The 24363-nt window shown below is 42.7% G+C and overlaps 1 protein-coding gene across 3 annotated transcripts in view; it reads left to right on the top strand.

Annotated features, from left to right (window-relative positions):
* Positions 1-709: 709 nt before the first annotated feature.
* The window catches only part of ABHD2 (abhydrolase domain containing 2, acylglycerol lipase), a 37541-nt gene continuing 13887 nt past the window's right edge, over positions 710-24363 (top strand). Inside the window, exons 1-4 of one of the 3 annotated variants that reach the window (XM_081171231.1) lie at positions 711-1062; positions 13325-13406; positions 15569-15770; positions 23638-23813. In XM_081171231.1, coding sequence (XP_081027357.1) covers positions 13358-13406; positions 15569-15770; positions 23638-23813 — 427 coding nt within the window. In that variant the 5' untranslated portion in view covers positions 711-1062; positions 13325-13357. Of the gene's footprint in view, positions 1063-11218; positions 11282-13324; positions 13407-15568; positions 15771-23637; positions 23814-24363 lie in introns of those variants that run through there. The other 2 variants (XM_081171232.1, XM_081171233.1) reach the window with 2 other exon arrangements.

The following is a 24363-nucleotide window of genomic DNA, read 5'->3' as shown; positions in this document are numbered from 1 at the left end:
AACATTTTTGAATTTTGTTTGATTTTACTGTAAAGCTGCCCCAATCCATTTATCATGGGGAAAGCTGGCACTTTCCCTGTGGTGAGGAAACAAGTTGTGCACAGGCCGATATGCATTCTGAGGGGAAAACATGGCTTGCCTAACATTACAAGCTTTTCCAAGCCAGGCGAAGGCCTTCCTATTTGCCCATTTTTCATACTGCCCCGTTGTTTTCAACATCACACAGAAAGCTGCCTTGGCCCATGTTGCTCAGTATTGATCGGCATCAGCCCCACCTGAAAACTAAACCTGGCACCCCTTTGCATGCAAAGCACCTGCTCCCATAGTTGAGCTATGGCTCCTTTCTGTTCTATACAATATTTTGAGCTTCTGAAGTTTTTGGCTCTTTTATTTTTTGTATGTATGTTACTCTCTTGGAAAGGGAAGGCAATGAATAAATATTATGAATGAATGAGACAGCCTGAGGCAAAAGAACTGAGGCGGCATCTTCCACCTGAGGTAAAAATTAAAAAAACAAAAAACCCAACACCCATCCCGCCCCTTTCCCGCACATTCCCTCTTTCCCCTCAGCGCGACGCAACGCTCAGGCACGCGTCACTTCTCCACCCAGCCCTGACTGACACCCCTCCTGGCCCAATGGCGCCTCGTGTCTCCGCCCAACTGCGTCATAAGGAACCAATGGGCATCCTCCTCCTCTTCCTCTTCTTCGCCGGACTGCTGCGGGGAGGGCAGGGCGGCGTCGGCGTCGTTGCTGCTACCGCCGCCGCTGCCGCCGGCGCCGCCGCCCTGACAACCTCCAGGCCCTCCTCTTCCCACCCCCTTCTCTTTTCCAGTTCCCACTCGGACGAAAGGCCGGCTTCCGACAGCCAATCCGGCGCCGGCTGAAGGTGGAGAGTGGCAGGCGCGGGCGCCAATGGAGTGACAAAGGCGGCGGCTGAGGAGAGGGAGCGGGGAGGGGTAAGCTGGGAGCCCGAACCAGGCGCGGGTGTGTGGCGGTGTATCTCCATGGGAGTCGCAGTCAAGACAGGAGAGAGCGCGAGAGCCCGGACCGGGCCTACGCAGGTGAGGCTGCGGCGTGAGGTGCGCTGGGGGAAGGGGGGCGGGCACGAAGAAGGGGGAAGGGATGTCTGTTATGTGGGGGGGGGGCTGAGGCAATCTCCCAAATTGGGCGGCGACCAATAGACAACCCCCTCCCCCCAAAAAATGGGAGGGGGAGGATGTGGTGGCACTATTAGTCCCCTCGCCCTTCTTCCACTTGGACCGGGGGGGGGAGAGATGCGGGAGGCCTAGGCACCTTCGCACCTGCCTAATGTGGCGGAAAGGAGCAGGTGATGGGTGGGGAGGAGAGCGGCTGGTGGGCTTCTGTCGATTCTTCCCCCTCGCACCCCCCCCCATTTTGCCACCCAAAGCGGCGACAACGTGGGGGGGGGCGGGGTTGGCTTTGTGACCTTGGCCCAGAGGCCTCCCTCCTTTCCCAGCCATGCCCGGGCTGCCCATCCATCATCATCACCCTCTGCAGGGAAAGGCAGGCCCCTTCTCCCCCCCCCCCAACCACCTAAATTCCTGCTGTCGATTTCTCCTATTCTCCTTTCCAGCATCTATTTCTTCTCCTCCACCTCCCTCCTCAAACTGTTCGTTTAATTTAATTTTAAAGACATTTTTAATTAGATGTTTCATATACAGAGAGAGAGAGCCGTAGCATCTTATGTGGGCTTCTCCCTCTCAATCGCTCTCTTTCTCTCATAGGTTTTCCACAAGCATTTGGTTGGTCGCTATGAGGATAGCATGCTAGGCTAGATGGGCCACGAGCCTGATCCAGCAGGGTGGTTTTTAGGTTCTCTCCTCTCCAACACACCCCCCCCCCCCGGCCACACACAATTATTTTGTTACTGTTCCATCTCTTTGAGTATTACTTTAATAATGGGGTGTAGAAAGCAGCCTAAACAAAAAATACTGGCTCCAGTGATGTCCCTATAGCTTTCCTCTCTCTGCACGTTAAAAGCAGCAGGTCCGTCACTTCAAAACTGGGGAAAGAGGGAGAGTTTTCAGTATCGGGGCTGTGTTTTAAAAACAGGCCCCCCCATCAGAATAAAGGTCTATTTAGTAAGCAAAGCCTGGAGGCAAGGGTCCTCCCCTGTTGAATAACGGGTTGCCTGTGCCCCAGCAAATGTAGTGAAGAGGTACAACGATTACTCCAAGGTTAAGTTGTAAAAGAAGGTGGTTTCATCTTAACAGCATTTTATGTGGTTTTTCTTTGTCACAATGGAAATGCTCTTGAGAAATGATAGGGTCTACAACTCAAGAATTGTAACCGAGTCTCCTTTTTTCCTTCCTAAATGGTCTGTAATAGTGATGGCTGAGGTTCTGCCCTTTACCAACTGTTTCCTCTTTCACCTCTTACAAAGGCTCTTGTTTGTTTTATGGTTTGGTTTCATGGGCTACGCCCCACCTATCATACCCATTGTTGTTTCACGTTACTGCATGGGTTTAACATAACATGAAGTATTACTAGACTCGGTTTATCCTCTTCTTACATTATGGACTAGGGTAAGGGGGTTGAGGTGAGTTTTCACATCTCTCTCCTTTTCTCCTATTCCCCAATATTTTTGTGTGTGCAAGGGCAGCAACATTTACTGTCTAGGTTCAGCATCTTTTCCCCACGGAGTAAAAATTATTCTCCCTAATTTTTCTTTCAAATATGCTTCCCTTCCTGTCGTTTTGTTTATTACTTTCTGGTCCAAACTATGGTTATCCATAGTGGGCTAGTCACCTCTATCCTTTGAGCCATGTGTTGCTTCTGCTTTGGGAGATTTCACCGAACTAGCCCACTGTTCCTCCTAGGGTCTTTCTCTACTTCCTGCTGTTTCTGAATTGTACCCAAGACAGACTTCCTATTATATATTGACCGGTGATTATGATCTTCTGTGCAATGCATACATGTTCGCCCGTATCGAGCCAGCAAAATGGTGCCCCACCAGGCGTGCTTCAGAATTTCATTGACATTAGTTGTTATCCCCTCTCTACAAGTATATGTTGCCGGAGGGAATAATGACAAATGTCAATGAAATTCTGAAGCAAGAAGCCGGGAAGGGCACTGTCTTGCAGGTGGAATGTGAGGTAATGTCTTCCTATTCCTGAATCTTATCTATTCCACATTTGTCTTATAGCTAGGATTTATAGGTTGGTTGGTTACTTAATTTAAAGACCGTTTATAAAGTTAGTTGCTCCAATCACCTGGGATTATTTTGATTAATTGATGTTGCTATAAGCCATAGAATAGATGAGATTACACTGATAGAATAAGACTCTAAAATAATCCATGCACAAGAAGACTAAAAGGGGGCATTTCCCTCTCCCGTTTGCTTTTGCTCTTTTGTGTTATACAGTTATACTGATTATAACTGATAATTATACTGAAGCCTTTCACCAATTTACCATGCTCTAGATCCATTATTTCTGTTTGGAGTGAGTGGTGGAATTACTGCATAGACTGTTTTCGTATCCTGCTTTAGATTTCACCCAATTGCTCTTTTGTCAATGACAACCTTGTCTGCTTTGCATGAAGAAATGAAAAGTACTGTAAATCTTGTATTGTGTCCTTTAAAAGGGTATTAAATACAACTGTACATATTCTGTAATATGTAGCAGTTAAAACAAATAGCTGGCAGGGCTTGTCACCCAGTGGTATATACATGTTCTGTATAGGCAGTCATAAGTTGTCTCATACAGAAAAGTGAGATGCAGAGATGCAGTGACAAAGGCCAGAGCGGGTGCTGGCTTTGAGTGGCAACAAATTTGGTTTCTCTGATCCTTCTGAGACTTCTTCGGCCATAAAGACCAAATGTCTCCTGCTGCATATGTGTCTTATGATTCTTGATAATGCTTTATTGTGCTTATATTCAGTGTGGGCCTTGCCATTTTGCTATTTGCTTGATTTATCTGTTACATTTTATAAATGATGTTAACTGTTTTGGGACTTTGGTAGAAAAATGGGGTATAAATCTGCATATTTTTTCTGCGTATCTGAGTCAATTTAAATCTGTCAAGAAAGATCTACAGTGGTGCCGTGCAAGACGAAATTAATCCGTTCCGCGAGTCTCTTCGTCTTGCGGTTTTTTCGTCTTGCGAAGCACGGCTATTAGCGAAGCACGGCTATTAGCGGCTTAGCGGCTATTAACGGCTTAGCGGATTTAGGAAAAAGGAAACAAACTCGCAAGACGTTTCGTCTTGTGAAGCAAGCCCATAGGGAAATTCGTCTTGCGGAACGACTCAAAAAACGCAAAACCCTTTTGTCTAGCGAGTTTTTCGTCTTGCGAGGCATTCGTCTTGTGGGGCACCACTGTATAATGGTTTGTATGAGTTGTTCTGAAATATGTTCTGTGTATCTGTAGTAGTACTTTGATAAATGTACTACTAGTTGGATCATCACCTAAAAGATTTAGGTGATGGTCCAACTAAGATTTACTCAGAGTAGACCTATTGATTCTCCTTGCCTTTTAATTGGTCTCTTAGTATTAGTATATCATTCAATACCCATAACATTGTCAAAGGATCATACTCCATAAATCAGAAGTTATGTTTAGACAATTCCTGCTTTTTCACTATTCAAGTTACAGACAGCAACTGCAAGCAGTCAACCTTTCTTGGACTTAAAAGAAACCCTCTTCTGAGAGTTATCTTGCACAGAGTCCAACAGTGTTGCTTCTGTTTAAGCAAACGGCATGGGTGTTTATCTCTTCCTCTTAGAGTTCTGACACTCAAAACTGCTCATATAATAAAAAGCGTATCTGACATATTACTGGATCCGTGTCTTCTTCACAGCGAATATTTTGCCCGCAATATCACTTTGTCCCTCCCTTACAGGGACCCACCAAATTCTTCTGATTGCAAATTGCTTTAACTGATTTTAATATTTTATACTATTACAGTACTCCATTTGTTTTAAAATTCATGTTCTACTCTTTTCTTTCTAAACTGTGTCATGTCATGCCATTATAACATTATCATTATAACAGAGTTTGGATCAGTCTGCTTTTATAAAGTCCTTCACTCTCCTGGGCAGATACTTTCATGTCTTAAGGCAGCTGAGACAAACAATCAAATAATCATCTAAGCATTCTAGTAATTGTGTAGGAAGTTTTGAGCTATTTTGGAAGATAAGTTTTTATTGTGGAATTATAGATTCATGAAGGCTTTGTTTGGTAGTTAGATTCCATTATTAAAATAGAGAGGGCTTTCCCTTTGTTGGGAAAGGCGCTAAATGTGATATTGCTTATTATTATACTTTGAAGGTGCTGGCTGGCTATGAATTAATGTTTATCTTTCAGCTTGGTTTATATCATTCTCTCAAAGTTTTCTTCTCATCCTGAATACTGTGTAATCTTAAATTACTATGACATTTCATAGAAGAAATAATTTTGAAGATCTAGGAGTGGAAACTTTGGGTTGTGGAGTAGAGATTACCAGAGCTCTTACATAGGAGAAGCACGGTATTTTTGTCTTTTTTAAAAAAATAGTTGTGTGGCTTAAAATTAGTTGCAAATAAACTCATGCTGATAACTGGCATGTAAAAAATAAATGAGAACTATTTAGCATCACTGTTGGTGACCTGTTTGGCCTTGTGACTAATAATATTTACAGTTTAATTATACAGTAGGACATTTGGAACTTCCTGTCATTTAGCACTAAAAAAATGCAGATCACGTACTTGTCAGAATTATGTAACAGTTCAGCAATGAATGATTATATTCCAAAGTTCACTTTCTTTTGAGAACATTCTGTAGGCCTGAAAATGTATATAGAATGAAATATTGCTCATCGTCAAACCAGTATTCAGAACTGCAATGGGGAAGTTAAATTGTAGAGCAGCTTGTTTAGTTCAGCAAATGTTTCCAGCGACTGCAATTGAAAACGAAGAAGGGGCTGAAGTAGATAAGTCCATCTTCTGGCAAGCAGAAGATCTCTTCTAATACTAGTTCCATGTGCAGCACTGGAAAAATGTGTAGGTCATAGTGTTTGGGGTTTTTAGTTGGAGAGGGAAGGCAGGTGAGAAGCACATGATAATGGTTTATAAAATTTGTGACGACAGTGGATAGAGATTATTTTAATAAAGTTGAAAGATTTGAGATTCAGAACAGTCAATAGGAAGTACTTCATAGGTAAAGGTACCCCTGACCATTAGATCCAGTCACGGATGACTCGGGGGTTGCCCGCTCATCTTGCTCTATAGGCCGAAGGAGCCTGCATTTGTCCACAGACAGCTTCAAGGTCATGTGGCCAGCATGACTAAGCTGCTTCTGGCGAACCAGAGCAGCACACGGAAACAGCGTTTACCTTCCCGCTGGAGCAGTACAGTGGTGCCTCGCAAGATGAAATTACCGTATTTTTTGCACCATAACACTCACTTTTTTCCTCCTAGAAAGTAAGGGGAAATGTCTGTGCGTGTTATGGTCGGGTGCGTGTTATAGAGCGAAAAATACAGTAATTCGTTCCGCGAGTTTTGGCGTCTTGCGATTTTTTTCGCCTTGCGGAGCACGGTGTCGGGAAAGTTTTGGGAAAGCTTCAAAAATCACCAAAGTCTTTAAAAACCTCAAAAAAGGCTACCACACCGCGTTCTATGAGTTGCTCCTTGAAGTCAAGTCGCAACTGTATTAACGGTGTTAAGAAAAAGGAAACAAACTTGCAAGATGTTTCCGTTTTGCGAAGCAAGCCCATAGCGAAAATCATCTTGCGAAGCAGCTCAAAAAAACAAAAAACCCTTTCGTCTAGCGAGTTTTTTGTCTTGCGAGGCATTCGTCTTGCGAGGTACCACTGCACCTATTTATCTACTTGCACTTTGACGTGCTTTCAAATTGCTAGTGGGCAGGAGCTGGGACCGAGGAACGGGAGCTCACCCTGTCACAGGGATTCAAACTGCCAACCTTCTGATCGGCAAGCCCTAGGCTCTGTGGTTTAGAGCACAGTGCCACCCGCTTCATACTTGCGCATAATTAAACTATGGAGTTGGCTTTTGCAAGATGTGGTGATGGCCATCAACTTAGATGGCTTTAAAAGGGTATTAGACAAATTTACGGAGGATAAGGCTATCAGTGATTATGGCACACAGCCAGGATTAGAGATAGCATGTCCCTAGTTGCTGGGGAATATAATGCTATTGCCATCGTGTTCTGCTTTGTGGGTGTCTCAAATGCATCCTGCAAAACAGGATGCTTTACTTACTAGATAGGGTCATTCATAGCACAAGCAAATAGGCAGTGGTGAACGCTGCAAGCAGATGGGCTTCCTGAGGACATATTACCTAAGAGTCCCAAAATTGAGAGCCAATGCTGACTATGAAGCCTCTGATTGCTTATATGGAGTTTAAAAAAATGAGAAGTGAGAGATCTTAATAACAGATCTTCCACAAACTGCATTTAATTTGACCCTCATTGTATTCTTTGAGGTGTAGAATCATGAACTGAATAATGTAAGCACTAGTTAAAGATAGAAATGTATGTGGAATTCAAAATTGTAGTGGATTAGTCTTTGCATGTCTTTCAGATCTTCAGTAACTTTCAAAGTGAAATGTACATCTTTTTGAAATAGAGGTTGCAGATTTCCAAACCTTGGATATTAGGTTGTAGAATTTCTGTAGTGCTTTGGCATATAAATGCTTTCATTAACATCAGTAACTGGTGATCTCTATTTTTGCTTTTGACTGTACATTAAATGCTTCATCCATCCAGTCCAAAACAGTAGACCTTTATCATACCTTTGTATGATATACCTTTATAGCACCTTGAGATTAAAATACTTTGCACATTGCTTCTTTATCAAAAATCCAGGTAGAGACTATGCTAATTCCAATTTATGCAGATGGAGATCTGAACTTAGATAGTGATCTTGTGCAATATTAGTGAGCAGTGACCTCAGATGTTTCAAATCTGAAACTCTGTCCCTCATACTGGGTCACTTGCACAATCCTTGAAAATACAAAGTCCATATATTAATAATCTCTTTCCTCTTGATAATGAAAAAATGTTGAATAAAAACCCCTTCATATCCTATTTTCCTGATGGAGAAAATTATTTACTTTTCTGATACCTGACAGTTTATGCAAACACACATGGACTATGCCCCGAGCAACTGCGTTTCTGAACCCTGGTACCTTTGGCGGAGACGAGTGGGGATGGCATATGAGTTAAGAGTGTTCCACCCTGAATTGTAAGAAGTAGCTCTTATAAATGATGAAAGAACTGCTGTGAGCTCAAATTCCAATTCTTTGAACAGTCTTTCCCTTCCTTTTGTTAGCTTTTTAAAAGGGCATTGGGTAAGGAGAAAATGTTGAGCTGGTTGTAAGTACTGCTGTCTTCTTGGAGGAACTAGATTAACAAATAGAAGAGAGTGCTAAAGGTCTTTTTTAGATTATTTGATTTTCACTCCTCTTCCTTCCTTTCTCCTGTCCCCTTCCACCTTTTCTCTAGATGAGCACAGTTGTGATTTGGGTATACTGTATTATAGACTGGCCCTAAAATTCCCCCTCCCATGCTTCTGACACAGCTTTGTTACTGGTAACTGCTTCCTCTCTTTGCGTGGCGAGTTCCCGCCCCCCACCAAGATAAATAAACACACGAGACACCATGATTAAGGTTAATTGGGCGAATTAGGCCACAACTTTATTGAATTCAGGAATGAGAGGCGTTGGCTTAGGCATTGGTCCTAACGACTATCCGGCTCCAGCCCATTTGCTGGAGACACGGTGAAGGGTTAACACTGATCGGGGGAGTCTCCCGCTGAGGCACGTCGGCTAAGAGCTCCCCCGGGTCACCGCTCTGGGGCGTGCCTTTGGCCCACACCTCCATAGGCTTCGGACAGGGCCACGCCCCCCGGAGTCCTTTAACGGACCACCCTTCGTTCACTGGGGGGAGGTGATGGCGTTCCTCCCCCCCACACATCCTCTTAACCCCTTCTTACCAATGCCTACCGCCAATGCCGAAGAGTTGTGACGAGTTGCTACGAGGTAGGCGAAAAACCAAAAGGCTGGAAATTGCCAATTGGGAAAAATTCCTACCATGCCCCTTGCGGCGACAGGCCGAAGCCCATAGCAAAGTCAGACCTACCTAAAGCCCAACTAAAGGGAGGGAGGGCGGGGAAACGTGGGGCTAGCCGGAGAAGAGAGGGCGAGCCCCCTCCGCTCCGGCCCTAAATAGGGCAGGGCCACGCCCCCTCCAGCCAGCCGATTGGCTGGCCGGGAGGCGTGGCCGGATGGGATTCCCCTGCTCTCGCGGGGGCTGAGACCAGCCCCCGCTCACGTGGGGGAGGGCGTGATGCCCGCAACCCCACCTCCTGGGGCAGGCCCGGAAGTGGCTTTGCGTGGCGAGTTCCCGCCCCCCACCAAGATAAATAAACACACGAGACACCATGATTAAGGTTAATTGGGCGAATTAGGCCACAACTTTATTGAATTCAGGAATGAGAGGCGTTGGCTTAGGCATTGGTCCTAACGACTATCCGGCTCCAGCCCATTTGCTGGAGACACGGTGAAGGGTTAACACTGATCGGGGGAGTCTCCCGCTGAGGCACGTCGGCTAAGAGCTCCCCCGGGTCACCGCTCTGGGGCGTGCCTTTGGCCCACACCTCCATAGGCTTCGGACAGGGCCACGCCCCCCGGAGTCCTTTAACGGACCACCCTTCGTTCACTGGGGGGAGGTGATGGCGTTCCTCCCCCCCACACATCCTCTTAACCCCTTCTTACCAATGCCTACCGCCACCGAGCAGCCGCTCGCCGCCAATACTCTCATGCCTGAATCCACTCCCTTATCCCCTTAGCAATATCCCTCAACCAAACATCGTTACCAGCATCCGAAAGATGCACGCCATCATACCGGTAGAGGGCCTCGATGTTGAAACGAATGCCTGGGTGGCCAATGACCAACCCCCCCAGGGCCGCCACTCTACGCACCACCGCCCGATCCAAGGCTTTCCTAGCCCTATTTATAGCTATCGGGCACCTGCCATCTCTCCAAACCCGCCTCTCCATCAGCGAGGCCCAAATAATTGTGATATTCGGGTAAGCTGCCTTCAGCTCCTCGAAGTCGCTAACAATGTGCCACTGCAAATCAATTGCCTTCCTGTAGGCTAGGTCGTTTTCCCCTAATTGTATGAGTAAAGCGTCTGGGGGGCCCTCTACTGCCGCTCTGGCCATAACTGCTGGGAGCATCTCGGCCCAGCGCATTCCCCTCCGGGAGACTGTCACGGAATTTTAAAAAATCTGACCACGCCTTCTTATACGATCTCAAAGTGGAAGGTGCCAGTGAGGCCATTACTCCCTGAATCACTTCTGGCTCCCAGGCCTCTGGTCCCCATGCCTCAGGTCCCCAAGGCTCCACAGATGTTCCGGGAACGGCTGCGGCAGAAGCTGTGCATCCGGTGCCAACGAGCGGAAGCGGTCCATCTGAAAGCGAGATAGGGCGTCCGCGATGTCATTATTTACACCAGGCACAAATTTTGCAGAGAAGTGGATGTTGAGCTCCAAACACCGGAGAACGAAGGAACGCAGGAGGACGCCTACCCTTGGTGACCGCGCGGCCTGCCTGGAAAGTACTGCCACCACGGCCTGATTGTCGGTGTGGAAGCACACCCTATGGTTACTAAAGGTTTCCGGCCACAGGTGCACCGCCACTACAATCGGAAAGAATTCCAGGAATGTTAAATCTCCGCTCCGGCCCTAAATAGGGCAGGGCCACGCCCCCTCCAGCCAGCCGATTGGCTGGCCGGGAGGCGTGGCCGGATGGGATTCCCCTGCTCTCGCGGGGGCTGAGACCAGCCCCCGCTCACGTGGGGGAGGGCGTGATGCCCGCAACCCCACCTCCTGGGGCAGGCCCGGAAGTGGCTTTGTCTGTTCCTAGAATGTTTAAAGAAGAGTCTGGATGTAGCAACAGCTCACTGGGGGATTCTGACTTTCCCATTGTGGTGCTTCCTAGTAGCGTTGGCTATGACATTAGGTAATGAATTGGTCATATGGAGAATAATAGAGAAAGAGCTCTTGTGAAGCCTCAAAGGCTCTAATCTTTTTCAAAGATCTTGGGTGCTTTGGCACCTGAAACCTTTCACAAAGGTTCTCCCCTTTGAGGACTCACAAGAGCCCTTTCTCACTTACCCTCCTCAATGTAAAATGCATTGCTATTGGAAAGCATCACAATGGGGGAATACAGAAACCCCCAGAGTGAATGAGATGTCACTATGCCCAGCCACCTCTCCTTTTAAACATCCTAGGAGCAGACTAAAGAGGAATCTGTCAAAGGTAACTTAAGCTACATTAGAGACAACTAAACTGGTGATAATTAATGCTCATGGACATTAGCCTATTCCAAATTGGTGCCCTCCTGATGTTTAGAACAGCTCAAATCAGTTTCAAGTTAGAGGGCACCAGGTTGGGGAGGGCTGGTTTAACACACACTGCCTTTTGCTTCCCAATTTCTACCGAGCAGTCAGACTTGAAGCTACAGCTCCTGGATTCCTGCTGTCTAATTACTAGAATGCTTCCTTGTTAAAGACTCAATGTTCACCCAGCTCTCATGTCTGGGAGTCTGCTCTCCTAAGAGCATAAAAGCCTTGGTGGAGCAGACAAAAAGCTCATCTGGTTCAGCATTCTGTTCCCATAGTGGCCAACCAGATGGCTATGGAAAACCCACAATTAGCACTCTCCCTACTTGTGCTCACCCGCAACCTCTAATATTGAAGGTAGCACATAGCCATCATGGCTAGTGGCTGTTGAGAAGCTTGTCCTTCCCAGTCCTAAATAATGCACACTTGTGAATTCACCACTGTTAACTCGTCTTGGAGAGGCAGCACCCATTCTGAACTTAATGTCCTTATTAGCACTTGGCCTTCTTTGCCAGTTTAGTTGTTTGGTTAGTAAACATAGGGAATGAAAGGCATGCATTTGATACTTGTGGACTTCTCTGCTTTGTCAGGTAAGTAGACTCCAATTTATTTTTAGTCCTGTATCAGTGCCCATTGGAAGTACTCTCAATACATTTGATAACAGGCTCTGCCATTTATACCTTTGAAGGATATAGAACATATTCCAGTTTTGAATTTTGAATTATTTAGCTGATTAAAGAGGTGAATGACACTACAGCCATATTCCTTCCTGCCTTTTCCCTGGGTGTGGCAAGGGTGTATGCTCTACTTCTGCAAACATTCCCTTTAAATGTCAAGAGCTTGATTGGAGTTTGAGTTATTACTAACTTCCTTTGCTTTAGGCTGGTTTAGTTTCTTCTAGAGTATTTAATTGCTAGCACAAGGTGTTGCATTTGATCTTATCTCATCAGTCCCACCCTCCAATCTTTCCTTCATAGGGATATTCTACAAAGCATTATAATATCTATATGTTTCTGCTTTTATACTCTTCTACGGCAGGCTTCCTCAGACTCGGCCCTCCAGATGTTTTGAGACTACAATTCCCATCACCCCTGATCACTGGTCCTGCTAGCTAGGGATCATGGGAGTTGTAGGCCAAAAACATCTGGAGGGCCGAGTTTGAGGAAGCCTGTTCTACAGTATTGCCTCAGTTCCTGTGATTACGCACACCAAAGGTTTTATCCATTGTAACAGCCATCACTTCAACCATCTTTCATCCAGCAGATATTTTGCACAGTTTTGCATTAGCATTGACTTAACTTCAATATAGACTTTCTTTGAGTTTTCTTCAGGTAAAACGTTGCTGCTGTCAGATATGTGTTGGGGCAGCTGATATTGAACAATACAAGTTTTGCTAATGTTAGAGGAATTCAGGTTGAACAACTTTTTATAGTTTATAGGTACAAAAGTTTTTATTGTCAGCTTAATTTTGACTCAGGCAGATGTACAACCTTGTTCTCCTATGTAGCATAAATATTATACAGGACTATATCTCGTGGCACCAGTATTGCTGATTATGCAGCTTTTATCGGCTGTTTGTTGTATAAAATGGGAATCTACTACTGTTACATAGATTATATGTATATATAAATCTGTTACATAGATGTAACATACTGTTACATAGATTATATGTATATATAAATCTATGTATAGATTATATATTCTGCTATGCTGTTGTCTTTGCAATATGGTTTTGCCAAAACATGGAAGCAAATCATATTCACAGATTCATATGGTGGGCTACTGCACATGATTAGCTCTCTTCAACTTCAGGTGGCCCCTGGGTAGCTGGCTTGCATGAAGTGGACCTATGACAGCTATCCTCTTGTGTTCTAGATGGGTTGTGCTCTGAGCCTGTTGTGACTTTTGCTGTGTTGTTATTGCCAGTAAAATAACATTCAGTTTGTCTCTTATTTTATAGGTTAACCTTGATCTGAACAACATATTTGCTTAGATGATTCCCGAGTTTCCTGCATTTAAGAATAAGTGGCACACAGCACAAGGTGGGTTTTATGTGATTGAATGCATTATTTGAGAGTTGTCAAGGACTACTCTCAACATCCTGCAAATTATTGCTAAACAGAGTGCTGCTATTTTGGTATGTAATCTAGCAATGCTTTTTCTGCTGGTCTCAGTTGTGGCCGAGTCTATCGTGCCAAAATTGTTGTTGAGGTTTTATTAAATGGAGGAAGCTTAGGTTGCCCGGGAGCATATGTATCAGCTCCTAACATGTCCAGATCAGCTGACCAGTTAGTTAAGCTTTCAATAGAGGTGTAGCAAAAACTCTTACTTGAGATAAGGCATCTTCAGCCCCATTTCTTGTACTCTTGCCATATGAAGAACCAGGTAGTCCATATAAGACAAATTAATTTCATCTTGCTTTGCAATTACTTCTGCCTCCCTTGATTCATAATAGTCAAGCATGGATTTGTGGACTAAACCTGACAAAGTAGTTCCAGACAATTTATCTAAAGCACTACGGGTCTGTGTATTTGTGGTAACTGTGTTAAAACTGCAGAGTCTCCTTCGTCGCAGTGAGCTTTTAAAAAGCATTCCTTATCAGTTGAATGCTAAATGCTACTCTCCCAGTGCCTGTCCTCCAATTAAAATATATTGCTTTTAAGCCCACATAAAAGTAAAAACAGATATGCTCTTGCCTGTATATTGCAATTAACATTAGTGACTGAGCCAACTGACTTTAAAACTATTCAAAATAACAAATTAAAACAGCCCACAGAGCTCAAGGACAAGCAGCCTTACTCATTGCCATGTTCACGTGGACTTTTGTAGCTTGTTAGTTCTGGGGAAACTCTGAAAAGCTTCAACGAGAGAAACTGCAGTAACAAATTGAGCTTAGTAATAACAGATGGATGCGTTTTTCACTAATATTCATTTTACAAGCCCACCATTCATCATAATGATCCCAGGGTGGGATACAACATAAAAAGCAACATAAAACAGAGTGGGCTATTGCAGTGACGTTAACCATTACCATAACCATAACATGTCATCAGATTGTTGGATAAAAATTACAATGCAATTTTTACTAGTCCAGCAAGCCGTGTAATTGGCCACATAACCTCAGCACTTACATAAGCCTTAGATCTAGAGGGTAGCCCCCCTTGTGGTCCCATCAGTGGACATGGCCTTTTTGCTGGTGATATAGGATAGGTACATCTCTGTGGCTGCAGCCTCATAGCAGAACTCCTTCGTGGTAGGGTTGTGATTGTCCCTTAGATCATAATTATTACACTGTTCCTAAGGTCCCCACTTGTTTATCCAGGAAAGAATGGGGCCAATGAATACCTTTTCTGTTGTACTTGTGAGTTCTGTGTCTTAAATTGTATTACTGATATTATTTTGTGTTGTGTTTTTTAAATTGCTTTATGTATATTCTGTATTGCGTTTTTAAGGTTGCAATTTGTTTGTATTCTTTGCTTATCTGTACTCTTCCTTGGGCTCTTAAGGTAGGTAGAATGGGATAGAAATTCAAGGTTATCTAACCATGTTTATGTGGCAAGTTTGTCAAGGAATGGCTGTAGCTGGCAAGCCAGCTGGTGCTGACAATAGACACTCCTTGCCATTGACAGTTGCACAAGTCATCTCCTGCATGGATGCATTTGCTTCTACTCCTCCATGATTCAGCATCTTTGTGTAACTTCTCTTGCAATTCTTGTATCTTGTTTCAGTTAGCTGATTTTGTTTTTATCCTTTGCTTGGATAGGAGCTTTATCAATACTGGTAGAGTCATCAAACAACATTTAGACAGCATGGGGGGTTGGAATAAATATCCTAATTCTAGACACTGTCTACAGAATTCTAGACACTGTCAAAGCAGTTCTGTCATGCAGTTGTTCTTTGGAGTGTCTAATCTTTAATTGGTAATATAGAGATAAAAATCAAGATAAGGATTGTCAACCAAGAACAGAAGTCTCTGCTTTGTCAAAATGTTCTGGTGTAGAGTCTAGAGATTTATTGTGTATGTACACATAGCTCTTAAGCTAAACTGGATAATCTGTTCTGTGTGAGCCTGCCCTGATCTGGGCTTTTTATGAATGTTTTTTATACATGAAAGCATTTCTAACAACACTGTTCCATGGCACCGCTTTGTAAGCATGTCTCAGTTGCTGAAAATAGATTTCTGAGCTTTATTTTTCTTTCATAGATTTCAAGATGAATTCCTTAATGGAAACCCCTGAGCTGCCGGCAGTATTCGATGGGGTGAAGTTGGCTGCTGTTGCTGCTGTTCTTTACATTATTGTCCGCTGCTTGAATCTGAAGAGCCCAACTGCCCCTCCAGATCTCATATACCAAGACACTCCTTTGTCCCGCTTTCTACTCAAGTCATGCTCTCTTCTAACCAAAGAGTGAGTATCCAATGAATATATGAATGTTTAGGTGTCCAAATGCAAAAATTCATACATATTTACAAATGGGAAGAGATCTTTTATTGGGAATAGAATGGAACATTTTTGTGCAAATATTAAGAACATAAAGGCTTATTATGTGAATGAAACATTTCTATCTTTGGAAACTTGTGTATCGTATAGAGGTGTTGGATTTAAGAGAGCGAGGCTGACTACATCCTGTTGTTGAGTTCATACTTGGTAACAAGCCTGGGTTTGTTGCCATATAACATGTGGAAAGAACCTATTTTGCTTGATCAAACTCCAAGGCCCATCTAGTCCAGTTTTCCATTTTTTACGGACAACCACATGTCTCTGGTGATCATAAGCAGGGCAATTAAGGTAATGACTTTCCCCTATTCAGTCTTCAGATCTAGTATGGGGAATGATAGTGCTCCTGTACTTTTTGGAGCTATCAGTCTAGCATCAGGAAGTGTTATTTGCTGAAATGACCAGGTCATTGCTATGTCCTTAGTTGAAGTTGTTTTGTAGCAATAAACTAATTTTGTTGAGTTGGATTAATACCCATTTGCAGTGAGATCTTTGGTTTGGAGAAATAGTATTAAAACAATATTACTTACTGTCAAACCTCAAAAACTACCAAAATAATTCGTCAAATCTACTTTCGTTGGGGGAGGCAGGAGATTTCATGGCAGTAATGCATTAAGCCACCTATCTGTACCTGCAGATACTGCACAAAGGTGAATGAACAATCCACATTTTAATCTACTGTGACTCCTCCATGATAGGCAAAGAATCTTTGAGGAGTAGATGGAAAGTCTGGTCTATAGGAAAAGACCATTTTTATTTTAAGGTTTTGAGATCACTATTCAATGTATTAATTTTCTTTTTGCTTTGTGTTGATGGATATTTGTCTTTTATTTTTGGTGTGTTAAAGTGAATATATATTATTTTTAAATGAAATTGTGCGCAGCGGGAGGCCCCATTAGTGAAAGTGCACCTCAGGATAAGAATGGTTTCAGTTTAAGAACAGACCCCTGGAACGAATGAAGTTTGTAACCAGAGGTACAGTGGTGCCCCGCAACACGAATGCCTCGCAAGACGAAAAACTTGCTAGACGAAAGGGTTTTTCGGTTTTTGCGTTGCTTCGATAGACAAATTTCCCTATGGGCTTGCTTTGCAAGATGAAAACGTCTTGCGAGTTTGTTCGCTTTTTTCTTAAAGCCGCTTGAAGAGGCGCAGTTGCGACGGACCGTGCTTCGCAAGACGAAAAACATTGCAAGACGAAAAGACTCGCGGAACGAATTAATTTCGTCTTGCGAGGCACCACTGTACCACTGTAATAGCAGCAATTTCTGCATCTGTATCTGCCACAACTCTGCTTTGATGCAAATGTACAGCAAACCCCTTTTCCATTATGGAGATATGTCCACTGTTACATCTCCTTACTGGTTGAGTTTCATTGAAAGAAGGCAGCAAATACAAAGGAAGAACCTCTCGGAGAAACTTATTATTGAATCCAGTAGTATAGAATTTCATACTTCATGGCTTCCTGTGGATTATCAGAGCTGAATATAATTATACATATATAATTATGTAGCTAAATAAAGTATTGGTTAAATCATTAATGTAAAATTATGTTTGATATGTGTGGGAAGCAATAGCTTTATAGAAAGTTTCCTACCATTATGATACAAAAATCTGAAAGATTTTTATGCAGGTAAACTATTGCAAGTCTGTCTTGTTTAAATGTGAATATAAACTAAATGTTGGATTGGAAAATGAATATGTATTAAAATAGGAGAGCAGTAAAAACAGATTTCAGGAAGAAAAGTGTCAGGTGCCTCTCCATAGGAAGGAGAGCTTTCCAGAAATGAGGCCTTTTCATATACTGCATTGCTACCTGATCTAAACTGTTTTGGGTGTTTTTTTTTGGGGGGGGGTTGCCATTATAATCTGAGTGGGTTGAAGGAAAACCACCTTCAACCACCTGAATTTGCTGTACTGTATAGCCAAATACTTGTCATACACTTGTGTAGAAAAGCCCCTCCCCTTCTCTCATTCTGACTTGGTTCTGATGTAAAGCAGAAGTACGATTTTGTTTTAATGTCTAGACCAGAGCTGGTCCACAAACTGGTTGTTTGGGGCTGGCAAGCAGCTCAAAAATAAGGTAGAAAACAAAATGTTAATAAATTTTGTTTAAAGTTAATTAAACAAAATTAAATGTCCACAATTAATATAACTAAGTAAGATTTGATAATTACTGGACAAATTTGAGCAGTTTGTTTTATTTACATCAGGTGGAATGCAAATATTCATATCTGAGGAATGAACAAATTGGTTGGAAGCATTGTATATATTTGGGAGAGACATTTATTTTAGTCAGACTACAAACTGTAGGGCGAGCATAGATTCAGATTGTTAAACTGTCTGATTTGAATTTTTAAAATCCTATTCAAAATTTTAAAATCTTAATTTTTTAATTTAAACAATTATTTTTATCACTGAGACTTGGTAATGTCTGCATTTGAAGGCTCGTTAATAGTTTAGTGAGCATGTTAGTTTTTTGGGGGGTTTTTTAATCTACTTGGGTGTAAGCATTGAACACAGAGGAACTTTCTTCTCGAGAAACGTGCAAGATTGGGTTCCAGTTAACCAAGTAAAAAACTGCTGTTAAACCCTGTACAAAATGCATGGAATCTTAATTACTGTGTTCCTTGGGATATTCCAAGGACCTTACTGAGGCTTAAGGGATTTTGCATGCCTCTTCTAGTTTGATCTCTGATTTTAAAGGACTGCTGGAACAAGTGAGTAAAAACTCACACAGGTCAAACTGTAATTTCTGTTTTAATCAAGTTAGCTTGTGTAGGAACTGGACTCCTGAAAGGAGCGTAAAATGACAACACAGCACAAGTTGATGAGGTTTAACTTCACTTTCCACCTGACCAGCATTTGTAGTAATTTTTGAGTTTTTGTTCTCTTTCCCCCAAAATCATTCAGCAGTAGTGAACATTTGTCATGGGGTGGCAAGGTCAGCAGGACTGCAAGCAGCACATGATAAAGTGTTTTAATCCTCTTGCCATAGTACATAGCACAATACTTCTGTGTTCAACCTGCATAAAATATTTTAATGGATAATGGGCCAAGCTGAGCTTTTTACATTCTATATTAAGGTAAAGTGTGCAATTGGGTAGAAAGGCAAAGCACAATTTTAACAAGCAAGTAAAAATGGCTTTTGCTTGCTTGCTTTTGGATCAGCTCTCAGGGTGATATGGAATACATGTTGCAGGCTAGACAGTTGGTTTCCTGTGCTGAGATGGTGTAATACTGAAAAGCAAGATTTTATTAAACTTGTAACATTTCCATGTACATGATCTTGAGAGGCTTGTTGACTGCTAAAGGAATGTGATTTGGAAAGCAAAATACTAACACTCAAACAAAAAGAATATTCCATACATTTGCATCACTAGTGCTTTGGTTATGGGCACTTGGCCTTGGGAAACATTGCACAGACTCATCATTATTCCCAACGCTCCTATGAGACTCCTTGTAGTTGGATGTGAATTACAGTGGTACCTCGGGTTACATACGCTTTAGATTACATACGCTTCAGGTTACAAACTCCGCTAGCCCAGAAATAGTACCTCGGGTTAAGAACTTTGCTTCAGGATGAGAACAGAAATCGTGCTCCGGTGGCGCGGCAGCAGCAGGAGGCCCCATTAGCTAAAGTGGTGCTTCAGGTTAAGAACAGTTTCAGGTTAAGAACGGATCTCCGGAACGAATTAAGTACTTAACCTGAGGTACCACTGTAAATTGCATGTTGGGGGCCTCTTGAAAGGCCCTTAGATATTAATACCAAGGAATGGTGGCAAAAGAGGACTGATCCAAAGTCTGTCAGGAGTACAATAGAAACTGCTCACTGATAAACCACTCCCCAGTGACAGTGTTATCTGTTATCAAATGTAATTGTGTGCAGCTATGCACCGTTTCTGTGTTTCTCACCAGCATAATGCATGTTTGAACTGTGAGTAACTGCACTGCAAATACACCTTTATTAGGAGAACAGTCATGAAGGAGAAGAAGCTGTCTATTAGGCTGCTAAATGCTTTGCTTCATAAAGGAAGTGTAGAGTTGGTGAAACTCTTGAGCCATATAAATGTATTGTGTTTGTGGTTGGTGAGAAAAACAGGAAAAGGTAGTTCCCGCTGTGAAATTTTTGCAAGAACTACTTTGTGAGAACAGTGCTGTGGAGCAAGTCAGTGGTGGTAAGACAACTAAGTCATTTTTAGAGTGGTCCCACTGATATCAGTGGTTTAATCAAAACACTTAGAACCAGTAACAATTAAAGTTAAGATTTTTTTTCTAAAAGTTGCCATCAGCCTAGGGTGTCCTTCTGTAACCTATGTTTCTACAGTGTGCAGCATAGTTAATATTTATTTATATGTTTTCCCCCTCTTAAACTGTTTCAGCTTGGCAATAATTCTGGATCAGTAATAACTTTAATGTGAGAGCCTGTAGCACTAGAAGGCCAGGACAAAAGCACAATTCTAGGCGCCATCATTTGTTTGCTTATTTATTTATTTTTTATTCTGAATCCTGCCTTTCTTCCATTGCGGAACCCAAGGCAGCATCTATATGGTTCCAAGGCGATTACTGACCTGACCCAGACCTAATTAGCTTCAGCAAGGTAGAGTATGTAGCACAGTATCAACAACATCTTGTAGCTGATGGCGGTCTTCTTAATTTGGGAAATGAGCGCTGTGCCCCAACTAAAGTTTGCTCATAGCAGATCTTTTAATTCAGTCATGTCCATTAGTGTCATTGGGTCAACTTTGATTATGACTAAATTTGGATAAAACTTTGGGTTGCTCAAATTTGGCTAATGATAATTCTACCTTAACATTTTTTTTAAAAGATTCAGGCATATTCTTAAGCAGCATCTTAACAACACTCTCTTAGTAAAGTTTCCAAACTTCGAAGTCTTGTCATATGCCTATAATGGGAACAAGTAATTTAAATGCTAGTGCAGCTCATTAATCTGAAGATCTTGTGAAATGCTCTTACTGTTGTCCACAGGGAACTAGGAGCATCTCTGGCATTCTTTTGAGAGTAGCATGACTATAAGCAGCACAATTGCATGAATGCAGTGCTGTTTACTAGAGCAAGAAGAGGAACTTTGTGTAGAAACTGAAGCTAAATGGCTGTGTACATATGTTCTACTTGCATATAATCAACATGACTTATGTATCATTTGCACTACCGTTGTAGGAGCTGCCACGATACTGGTCTATATATTTTGGAATTATTAACCACAAGGCTGCTAAGAGCATTTAGAACACCAGTTTAGGACAGCTAACTGCATAATGGAAATTTCTTTTTTTCCAGTCTGCTAAAAAACCACCAACTATCTGTATTTCCACTGCTGGTGTTTAATGTCTAATTAGACCATGCTGATGACCTTTCATGAATAATTCTATTAGCAACACCAAACATTGCACAGGATATGAAAGATGTATGAATGTGTTTGAACAAATTGGATAGGATTGCAGTGCTAGTCAATTGACTATCTGTTATTTGATTACTGTCAAAGATTCCAAAAAATCACAAAGTCTGTGTGACTGATAGCCCCCTTTTTCGTTGTATCATGCTGTCCTCTGATAGCAATACATTGAGGGCCCCTTTGCTTTACCTACAAGACTCAGTAAAGCCGTTTGTCTAATTTTAAAAGGGGGCAGGCACCTCTGCACTGCAACTCTGTGTTTCCTGTATTTATTAAATTTGTATTCCCCCCTTCATCAGTAGATCTCAGGGCGGTTGACAACATGCTTTCCTTTATTGATCTACAAACTTTTTCTATGTTCCTAAGCAATACTGCCTGGCTGTCCTCTTAAGAATGTTTACATTATTGGGAATCAGTTATTGATTAATGCTCCTGCATTTGCAACAATACTAGCGTGTGTATGTGGTACAGTGTGACCTAGCTGCAGCTCTGCAATAATTTCAGTATGCCTACCTGCCCTCTTCCAAATTAAGCCATGTGGCCAACTTTTCCCACTGGCAATGTGCTATAAGTACAGCCATGTCTAATCAGAAGTAAGATTCAAGAGAAAGCATAAATCAAGCATGCACATGTTGCAAATGCCCCAGACTTGGGGCTATCTCTGAGACCATTTCATTTGCTCTGGGGTCATGTAGAAGGGATTGGGCTCTGACGTTTTCTAGAGCCACAGTATCTCTCTTCATATTCCCCTCTCTTCTAGTAAATCTGTGCTTCAATATTTGGCTATTGTTTGACTGGCCAGGTTACTGATTTATTTATTTATTGGAGCAGGTGCATGCACATGTGTTGACCTGATCTCTCTTCATAATGGGTTCCCAGGCCTTGGAGGGCTTAGGACACAATAAATCCAATAGGACACAATAAATCCATCCAATGGAGCACCTCTCCACATAAGAAGGGAAGAGGGCTGTTTCTCTTATGAGCTCCTGGTTAAGAATGTTGTCCCCTATGATGACTGTCTGGTGCTTATGTTAGTAACTTTTCAGCACCAAGTTCATGTTTTTGCCAGGCATTTGATAGAATGTGCTGTTTTGGTCCATTGCTTGTGTATTACTGGGAATTACTGAGAATCAGTTGCTGACAGACAGACAGTTGCTGTAGAACAATGTGTAAAGGTGAAGGTGAAGGGACCCCTGACTATTAGGTCCAGTCGTGACTGACTGGGGTTGCGGCGCTCATCTCGCTTTATTGGCCGAGGGAGCCGGCGTACAGCTTCTGGGTCATGTGGCCAGCATGACTGAGCCGCTTCTGGCGAACCAGAGCAGCGCACGGAAATGCTGTTTACCTTCCCGCCAGAGCGGTACCTATTTATCTACTTGCACTTTGACGTGCTTTCAAACTTCTAGGTTGGCAGGAGCAGAGACCGAGCAACGGGAGCTCACCCCATTGCGGGGATTCGAATCGCCGACATTCTGATCGGCAAGTCCTAGGCTCTGTGGTTTAACCCACAGCGCCACCTGCATCCCAGAGCAATGTGTAGTGACATTCTAATACTGATGCTTTTCTGTGTTTTGCATTTTGGTCCAAATTAGTGATAGCTGCTATGTTTTAAATTTTATTAAGTTTTATTCTGATGTGAGTCACCTAGAGACTCTCTGACAGGTGGCAGGTAAAATCCAATGATAGTATAAGCACATAATTTAGACATTCATTATACTTTTATGTTGGGAACTCAGGTTCTGATGAGCTCACCAGTGTCAGGCATGATTGTTCTGTGTACAGTCGAAAGCTTGCTTTCCACTACTTTGATATGCTCATGACCTCTGTATTGGTACCAAGGACATACTTCTTTTGAGTAATTAACTAGGTTTCCTGATATGCATTGAAAAGGTCCCTCCTGTCTGGCAGCTTTGTATTGCTCACCTACTGATTCCTTCCCATTTAGATTGGTGTTCCTAAAGCAGATAAAGTTACCATCTTTATATCTTTATCTCCCTCCCCCCCACAAGTTTCTTCTTCAGTACACCAGCAAGCATAAATCCGAGATAAAAGGCCATCTGCTTTGGCACCAGGCAGTACCACCTTCCTGATAAGCATAGTACAGATGTTCTCTTCTCCTTTGAAAGGAAATGCTTTTGTAAGCATTCTGTTGCTAGTGTTTTTCAGAGGTCACTAAATCATACCTGATACCAGATCAATAGGTTGGGGGCTCCAGTTCTATATCTGTTGGCCAATGCACTTACCGAGCAGCTGCTCCTTATTTTTACCCCTACACTTCACTAAATACTACTCTAGGAAGAAAGTGCCCTTGTTTCAATAGCAGATCTGCTGTCCTAAAGCAAATAAATGCATTTGTTTTCTTTGTAGGTACATTCCACCTCTGATCTGGGGAAAGAGTGGGCACATTCAGACTGCCCTCTATGGGAAGATGGGGAGAGTAAGATCACCGCATCCTTATGGACTTCGCAAGTACCTCACAATGTCAGATGGTGCAACAGCAACTTTTGACCTCTTTGAACCACTGGCTGAAAACTGCATTAGAGGTGAGATAACCAACAGTTGTGGGTTTTTTATTAGAAGTTTGAGTAAATGTGGGGGAAATGCACTACTATTTTTGGCTACCATTGGCAGGCTAGGGAGCCACTGCTTTCACAACTCCGGGACATGTTTAGGTGGTTGTAAGCTTCTGCAGCTAGTGCTGTTATGAATCATGTACCAAAAAAACAGTTTTTACAACCAAGTGATAAGATACAAGGTTTATGGCCTAGATTTCCCGTTGAGTTAATGGGCATGAAATGCTATTCCTCTGACCCATAAATAACATAAAGCTTAGGATTAAGGTCTCTAAACAGGCTGTTTGGCCTGTAGGACTTTTCTCTTGTGTATATGGGCTTAATCACATCTGGAACGTGTGTGTGTCCGTGCGTGTGTGTTTAAAAACAATATATCAAAATTTAGTGAGTAATGACATGTCTTTCTGAAGGTGAGGTACAAGGGGTTGTTGATTCTGCTTGTTTTGAAATGTTGCTCTAGTGCATAGGAAGCTGCTGCTAAATATTCCAAGAATTTCACTCTCAAATGTGGAATTGTACC

The sequence above is a fragment of the Podarcis bocagei genome (assembly GCF_964188305.1).
Source record: "Podarcis bocagei genome assembly, chromosome: 14".
Taxonomy (NCBI): domain Eukaryota; kingdom Metazoa; phylum Chordata; class Lepidosauria; order Squamata; family Lacertidae; genus Podarcis; species Podarcis bocagei.
Note: the sequence above shows the minus strand (reverse complement) of the source record. Positions and strands in the feature narration are given on the sequence as shown.